This window comes from Lactuca saligna, chromosome 1 (genome assembly GCF_052625555.1).
Source record: "Lactuca saligna cultivar CGN05327 chromosome 1, ASM5262555v1, whole genome shotgun sequence".
In the NCBI taxonomy this organism is placed as follows: domain Eukaryota; kingdom Viridiplantae; phylum Streptophyta; class Magnoliopsida; order Asterales; family Asteraceae; genus Lactuca; species Lactuca saligna.
In genome coordinates, this window is record NC_136417.1 from 151,399,332 (window position 1) to 151,408,116 (window position 8,785).

At 30.1% G+C, this 8,785-nt stretch overlaps 1 protein-coding gene and 1 long non-coding RNA gene across 4 annotated transcripts; one reads left to right on the forward strand and one right to left on the reverse strand.

Moving 5' to 3' along the window:
• Window positions 1–378: 378 nt before the first annotated feature.
• On the reverse strand, window positions 379–1,190 carry LOC145012664 (uncharacterized). Its single transcript, XM_078971464.1, has 3 exons — window positions 1,105–1,190; window positions 935–1,017; window positions 379–845 (listed from the first exon to the last, which is right to left on the reverse strand). Exons 1-3 carry the CDS (start codon window positions 1,188–1,190, stop codon window positions 379–381), a joined length of 636 nt encoding a protein of 211 aa, XP_078827590.1.
• Window positions 1,191–4,492: 3,302 nt separating this feature from the next.
• On the forward strand, window positions 4,493–6,096 carry LOC145001098 (uncharacterized). Of its 3 annotated transcripts, none has more exons than XR_013661483.1 (4): window positions 4,493–4,919; window positions 5,019–5,236; window positions 5,316–5,387; window positions 5,904–6,096. It is a non-coding gene; the product is annotated as an uncharacterized LOC145001098 (long non-coding RNA). The 3 variants fall into 3 exon arrangements; XR_013661484.1 differs by having other exon boundaries at window positions 4,495–4,919; window positions 5,055–5,236; XR_013661482.1 differs by having other exon boundaries at window positions 4,502–5,236.
• Window positions 6,097–8,785: the final 2,689 nt, after the last annotated feature.

Below are 8,785 nucleotides of genomic sequence, written 5' to 3' on the forward strand. Positions count from 1 at the left end.
GTCTAATATTATTTTAACTAAAAGTGTGTGACTAGGGGGCCGTTTGATAGTTGTTGTCTGGGAAAGTGTTGTATGGGAAAGTGCTATCTGGGAAAGTTTTCTGACTGAGAAAGAAACAATATTGTTTGATTGTACATATAACTGACTATGATGAATGATGGAAAAATGACCATATTACCCTGCTGTTCTATTGTGTGTTGTATGAAGTTGTTGAATGATTATAAAAACATATAAATTATCATACAAAATCAAAATTACACAATAATCATTTAAAATTTCGAATACAAATTGTCTTACAAAGTAATTAAACATAAATCAATCGAAATCCAAATAGAAACATACTAAAATTGAAAATAGCATACTAATTTTCATACATCTCTAAAGTAAACCGGGTGAAAGTAGTTGATTAGCAATCTGCTCACGCAAAGTAGCTATGTATTCAACGGCTTCTAAACCCCATTCTATGCCTTGTGTGTTTTCACCTTCAATTCCTCCACCGTGCACATCAAGATTAACCATAACGTTCTCTTCAAAATTTTCAAATAACTCATCTTGGATATTGTATTTCCTTATAAAATTATGGACCGCGACACAAGCAATGACTATGTCTCTTTGTATCGGAAAAGGATAAGGAGCCATTTGTTTTAAGATTGGGAATCTCGCATTCAATACATCATAAGCATGCTCAATAAATTTTCTAAGTTGTGCATGAGCAAGATTGAACGTTTCTTCTTTAGTTAAAGGTCGACGTCCTTGAAAATCGGCTAACCAATACCTAGTGCCACGGTATGGAGCCATGAATCCACGAGTGTTGGTATATGCAGTATCAAAAATATAATATTTATCTGTAGGCGAGTGACATTTATTATATAAATAATATAGATAATAAAACTTATATAAAGAATATAAATAAACTTATATAAATTCTACAAACCTGGTGGAGGGAATGGAAATCCGGAAAACGGATTGAATGCAACTTCTTTCAAAATTCTTGAATCATGTGTTATGCCTTCCCATCTAGCCCATACAAAGGTGAATATCATATCAAAATCACAAATTCCTAATACATTTTGATAACATTCACCTTTTCCTCTTCCCCTATACCTCGTTTGTTGATCAATGGGCACAACTACATGTACAAGAGTTCCATCTAGTGCACCTATTACTCCGGAAAATATAGCTTTCACCATCTTTGTCGTTCTAAGGCATGTCTTGTTGGATTAGGATTTGTTGGTACTATAGTTTCTTTTTCAAAACACATCATTGCATTTAAGACCTCATGAAAACATCGATGAATGGTTTGTGTGGAGTGATGAAATCTTCCTTTAACCGCTCGAAAACGTTCATTATGTCCTATAACATGTAAAAACATAGCCATCTTCTCTTCAATGTTTATTGTTCTACTAGCTTTCAACCAACTTCTTTGCGTAAAATGATTGCATAATAATACAAATGCCTCTTGTGTAAGACGCATCATATCGTAACATTCGATAGGGTCCCTGTGTATCAAATCTTGCGTATTCGCATACCCACTCGAATCGTTATCTCTTATTCTATGAATTTTTTTAGCCTTGGCCGGTTTAACCTCAACCAATACAAGACAAGTAAAAGAAAAGCTAAAGTTTCACCATTAGAAATCATACTTGACCTATAAAATACAATTACATATAACATGTCAAATATAAAATAAACAACCAAAATATTTATAACATGACAAGTATAAAGTAAATAACAAAAAAATATTTATCTAATAACACAAAAGTGATGCACCAAAAATTATCCAATAAAAAAACCCATACATATAAAATTCATCAAACGTAACATAACAAAAGTCATAGAAAAAGTCATCAAACGTAACATCCAAAAGTCATGCAACAAAGAAATAGTAAAATTAAACAAATGTAACATCTAAAAAGTCATCAAAGGTAACCAAACTTCATTCCTACACTCCTCACCCATGACTCACAAGTAGTAGGCGTAAGTCGTAACCAAACTTTCCTAATATCGGCACTTTCAACAAATAACAAAAGAGCGGTCTTGTGTCTTTCATCTTCTTCTCCCCATCCCATTTTTGCCAATTTCTCCATACACACATCTATGTCCTTATCCATTTCACTTCTTTGATTTTGTTCACTTCTTTGGTTTTGTTCCACAAGTGTCCTTGCAAACTTGATGATTTCCTCCTCAACTTCTAGTGCCCTTATGTTTCTCTTGTTTCCACCAGCTCTTTTGTTTCCACCTACTCCCCTATTTTTCGAATGTCCAGAGGATTATTCACTTGCAGCTACGTGTTGGGTTGAGTCAGAAGTTTTGATTTGGGTGCATTGAACCTCATCAAAGTCATGCTCAGTGTATTCAGGAGTAGGACGAGGGAGTGTAGAAGATGCCCCCAACTATCAAAGCCGGTAGAGGTTGAACCTTCAAATAATTGTGTGCATAGATCAGGGAAAAGGAGGGGCACAGTTTTCAAAGCTCCTACAATCTTGTTCAACTGTTTAACATTTTTAAATTATCAAACTATTAAAAGAAAATAATCATATTTCTACTATTTGTTTTATAATTAGACGAATATATATTACCTTCGTCTTCGTCTCCCATTGTTCATCAATCAAATTAAATTTATTTGTTAGAGGATCATATATTTCCGGTTTTGCTTTTAAGTTTCACCCAAGCTTGATACTTTCCTTTGTAGTAGTCGTAGTGGTTTCTCATCTGTTTTTGGTCAACGACTAAACCGTGTTCCTTTAATAATTTTTCGCCTACAGTTTTCCATGAATTTGGTTTTAGGGCACTACCCTCACGACCATTTGTGGTTAGTTCTTGGATACAAGCCTCAAGAAAAGTTTTGTCTAAACTTTGGTCCCAAATGATTCTAGATTTCCTTTGTGATATGTCTATAATAAAAAACATCAATAACTATGAAATTTCAGCATATATATATTCAAAAAAAACAGCATGTATATACACAATTCAGCATATATATGAAATTCAACATGTATATTAAAAAAACAGCATATATATACACAAAGCAGCAATTATTTTCAAAAAACAAAAAATAAAAAACAAAATCAGCATGTATATATACAAATCAACATGTATTTTTAGCATCTATGTAAAAAATACATCATATATCGGCAGAAAAAAAAAAAAAAAAACATGTTTCAATATTTTTGTTCATCTTTCCGAATCAACATGTATTTTCTTCACCTATGCACAAAAATCAGAAGAGAAGAAAACAAGATGAAAAACATGAAACAAATTCTGATTTTGATACAAAAAGATGAACAAAAATCAGATTTCTAACATACAACTGAAAGAGATGAAGCATAAAAATCAGAAGAAAAAAACATAACACAAATGAAACATACAATCGAAATACAATCAAAAGAAATCATAATTTTTGATTTTAATCCCCGGAAGAAATCGACAAGAAATCGGCAGAAAAAAAAGGAAGAGATCACCTGTGGGAGGAGTTGCAGGGCGGAGTTGGTAGCGATGGAGGCTGCTTGGCGGGGGGAGGCTGGCCGGAGAAGACGTGTGATGAAAATCGACGAAGGGAAGACGATGATGACGAATGGAGGCAACGCAGGGAATACGCTTCTCTTTTTTTGTTTGCTAGGGCATAATTGTCCAACGCCTTTTCTTTTCCATCCAGACTTGGGTTTATTGTTTTGTGGGAAAGAGTCATCTTACCGAGAAAAATGATTTTTTTGGTCCAAATTAAACGGTCTTTCCGACCCATTTAGCTGGAAAGATTTTTATGGGTCTGAAAACATGTTTATCAAACGGGACCTAAGGCACTTCACACATTGATAGGCTCCATTTCACTAACGGTTTTCTATATGAGCTATCTTTCACTCAATCAACTAATACCATAAATCTTAATAAAAACTATATGATTTATAACCATTAATCTGCAAGGAATGAGGGGCGACATATATAAGATGGATTGTACATATTTATATGAGTGACAAGCCCCGCTTGTGGTAGCTTGGTATGACCATCGTCTGACGACTCGATGTGGGCCTTGACATTCAATCCTTACTTATTTTGTGATGTTGATAAAACGTTGGTGTTGATTTTTAGTATGCTCCCTTAGTGTTAGTACATAGGTTAATTTGGCTACAGTTCGGTTATTTGCTCAATATAGACAATGTAGTTTGTTTTTTATTTAGTGTGTATATATATATATATATATATATATATATATATATATATATATATATATATATATATATATATCTTTACTATCTTATAAAGGAAATCTAATTATTTTTAAAAATAGATTGATTATAATATTAATATTTTTTTAAGACGTTCAAATCATGAAGCTAACAGTACAAGTAACTATCAATAAAATAATAATTTTTTAAATCGTACAAAACATACAAAATAAAGTACAATTACTTAATGCATATATACCAAATCGATAGGCTTTTGACCCTGCATAGTTAATCTTCTTCTCCCCTTTGACTAGGCATATATCTTTGAATCACACATTCAATTTTCAAAATTTGAAGTCTACATCCTTAAATCGTGTAATTTGAATTTTAAAATCCCTTAAAAAGGCACACTATCAATCTCACGCCCCTTCAACCTAAGTTAATCTCACATCCTTCAACACCGTTACACCGCCTTTCTCGGCCACCGTCGTACTACCCACCGTCACTACCATCTACCATCGGCCTCCCCATATTTAACCTTGAATCAACCTAGACCTAAACATTACCCTCAAATTCGATGACAAACATCATCCAGTTTCTTCCTGTGTGGACAGTATCCATCATCAACTGTAGCACCCCTGCCTACGACCTTCACGATTATAGGGGTTTATAGAGAGAGGGTTAAAAATCGAGGGTTTGGGAAGGTGATAATTATTTCATAAATGAAATATGTAAAGTTATGTTACTCTACCACTGGTAGGTTTTTCTTATCCTCTTCACCTTCTTGATTTGTTGTGTTTGTTCTTCTGATTCTTATATGTTGCTTGAATTTAATGGTGATGCTCCTTTTTTCAGTTTTATTGTATTATTTTATATCGAGTTTCATTGTAGATCAATCTCTGTAATTTGTGTTGAATTGAAATGGTGCTTCACGGTTTTCCTAAAGTTTTTAACAAGTAAAAGTGAAATGATTGAAGAAAGGGGGTCAATGGTGAAGATGATGGCTAAAAATCAGCTAGAATGCTCTCCATATAGACGTCAATTGGCTTTTTCAGTTTAAATCGTTATGCAAGGTAACCTAATTGCTATTAACCTATAGATTCACTCTTCAACTTTGATGTTTATTCCTCTTTTCGTTGTGATTCTCAACAGGAATTTAGAACATTGCTGTTGTTTTTGAATGTTTTCTTTTGGATGAATGGGGCAAAGAGAGAAAGATGATAAGTAAGGTTCTCTTCAAGAGTTGCTGAAAATTTTATATTCATGCACATGTACATCTCATTATTGCACTAATTTCTCTCTTTTAATCTAATCAATCTACATGTTTGTGCATTTATCAATAAGGGATTGTGATGGTAAATGGAAAAGATTAGCTTTTACTACCCAAAACATTTACTTTGTTGGCAAGTATTTTTGCTAAATTATACATACATTTTGTTAATTTTTGCTGTATCTGATCTTTAGGCTCAAAATATAAACTTTATCCTTATAAACCTGTGGAGGTTTCATTTGCAGCAATTGCATACATGTTGGCATAATGTCATCAAAACTATGGATGCTCTGACGGGAAAGTCAAAAAAATCTTTTTTTTCCTCTTTATTTCTTAATTCCAAAGGTCTCCAATGTTCATACATTCTCTTTGATAAAATTAGTAGCCTGTTTTTTATTAATTAAATTATGTCTTATAAGATTACAATGATTAAGATGATTCTTGATTATAAAAATGTATATTTTTTGCAGGCTGTTAAGGGTGTTAGGTTACTAGGTGACAAAATGGGATCTTCTTTACCTACAAGAAAGCCATTGCACTACATGAACATACATATTTCAATTCAACCACTTGATGTTCATTTAATTATTTATGTCTTGACGACAACTTCTGTTACGCCTTGCCTTTTATTAATAGATGATCGTTAAAGAGGACCTTTCTATACTTGGTAATTTATTTTTTATGCATACATATAATCAGACCTTTTATTTAATATTTCGTTAATATGCAAACAATTTGGTTAAATGTGATGGGGTGCAACCGTACATATAGTCATCAGATACCATCACATATGTTGGTGTTTTAATGTTATATATTTAAAATTTATTGAAATTAGGTTTTATGTCTTTCTTATACTATTAAGGATGGCATAAGTGTAAGCAATTTAAAGAAGATAACTGTAGCAAAACATTGTAGATGATGTGAGTGATCTCCCTTTTTTTTCATATGTTATCAAAACCTAAAAGTGTTGTTTTAATTCTTTTGTTTCTAGAATTTGTAAGACTCAAATTGCTCCGTTATCTTTAAAGAAGTTATCTTTAATTCTTTAGGGAAAATCAATAATTCACATCAAAAGGTAAATTGAGCATCATATCTCTTGAGAAATCGCATCTATATGTCTATTGATACATTTATATTTTTATAATTAATTTATTAGTGGTATTTTGGGTATTGAAGGATTTGTGTAATATGGATTTTTTTTTCTTGTTAACCGAATTGGGACATGTAGCACTTAAATTTACGTATAAATGCATAAATGGCAATCTACTACTTTTTTCTTATTATATATACGGATAAAATGCATGGTTGATCAAACTGTTAATTTCATTCAACAATATTATCATTTTCAAATCATCACCATTTATTTTGGTTTCATAAAAACATAAATTATAAGTTTTATAAAAGTTCCTTAAAGGAATTATGGATATGGAACTCTTAGAAAATGCCTTAAACCAAAATGTTCAATTATATTCTAATGCTTATATTTTTTTAAATACCATTTTTATTAAAAATAGTTATTATTTTTTTTTAATTTTTTATTTTTGTAATCAGAGTACTTGTATGTAAATTTTGAAAAAAAAAAAAAAAGAAGAAGAAATATTTACCATTTTACTTTTTGACCGGCTTGGACCTTCGATAACCACCAATGATCGATTACGATTAATTGGATTGACTAACTTTAATGATATACAGTAACCGCCAAGCGCCTATGTTTGTTAATACAACACTTGTATAATACACAGTTTATATTAAATCTCAACTCTTTAGTTTTTTATTCTTATTGATTTTATATTTGCTAGCATGAGTTATTGATAATATGATGTAGTATTTAAACGAAAACAAAAACTATTCCACTTCAAATTACATAAATAAAAAATATTTGATATATATAGCTACATAAATGAGCATAACGTTATCATGTTTCCGATTGGAACTAATTTTCGAACGAAACTATTTGCCGCCGCCGCTTTGCGCGGGTTTACGACTAGTATATATATATATATATATATATATATATATATATATATATATATATATATATATATATATATATATATATATATATATATATATATATATATATATATTACCCTTATACGCGTACACATAATACTTACACATAATACTATTATGATAAGAGAGAAATCCTCCAAACCACAACACCAAAATTTTACAATAAACATTAGTGAATAAAATATTGATTTAACTCGAAATTTATAAAAAAAAAAAAAAAAAAATCTAAAAAGAATGTATTTCGTTTCAAACATGCAAAGTGACGTTTCTTCGTTTGTTAAAAAGTTATTTAATATATTATTTAATATTAACATTTAAATATTTATAAAGTATTTAAAATAACTTTTAGTAGAAAGGTATAAAGCAAAATTACTAATTTTTTATTTAAGTTATTCAAAATTAATAACTTTTTTATTTGAGTTATTCGATAAAATAACATATCCGTGAGGTTATTTATACTCAAGATTAACTTTTTCACATACTTTTTCCTACAAAAATCATATTGTTTCTAGTCGACTAGTTTGGAAGTTGAGATAATGGTTTAAAAGAGTAATATATTTTTTATTTGTATATATTTGATCATTATGTTTTTTTTTTATTATTTTTTTTTTATAATTATAACTTGTTAAACTGTATACGTTTAGTCTTTATGAGCGGTTACATATTTAATTCTTAAGATTTTTTATTCAAAAATTAATCCTTGTTGTTTTTGTACATATTTAATATTTATGATCGGTTTCTTTAGATTTTTGCTATTGATGCTTATGGCCACCACAACATCGTAAGCATGGTGTTTAGGTCTTATAGTTTGACTTAGGTCTTGTGTTTTGAATGTCGTAACTTTTTCATATGATCTCGAATTTTAACGATATTTATATCCACATGTTTGTAATTGAGTCTACTATAATTTTTGTTTAGATTAATCTCGTTTAAAACTAATATATTTTTACTTACGATTTTATAAAATAAAAAGAAATAAAATAAAATAACTTCAAACATACATTTATAAAGAACACATGATATAAAGATCGTAAGTAACAATCTATGTTACTTTTAAATCGGAGTAATCAAAACGAAAGTTGAAGTAGATTCAAAAGAGATCATATAAAGAAGTTGTGACGTACATAAGACTTAAATCAAACCATAAGACATAAGTAACCAAATAGTCGAAGTTGCAATGGTCATAAACATCAACAACCCTGTACACCTTCTTAATTATTGTCTCAAGTATGATGTAAAAAAAAAAAAAAAAAAAAAAAAAAAAAAAAAAAAACTAGTCATAAGTATGGAATGTGTACAATAACAACAGACTTATTTTACAATAAAAAAAATATTAAAA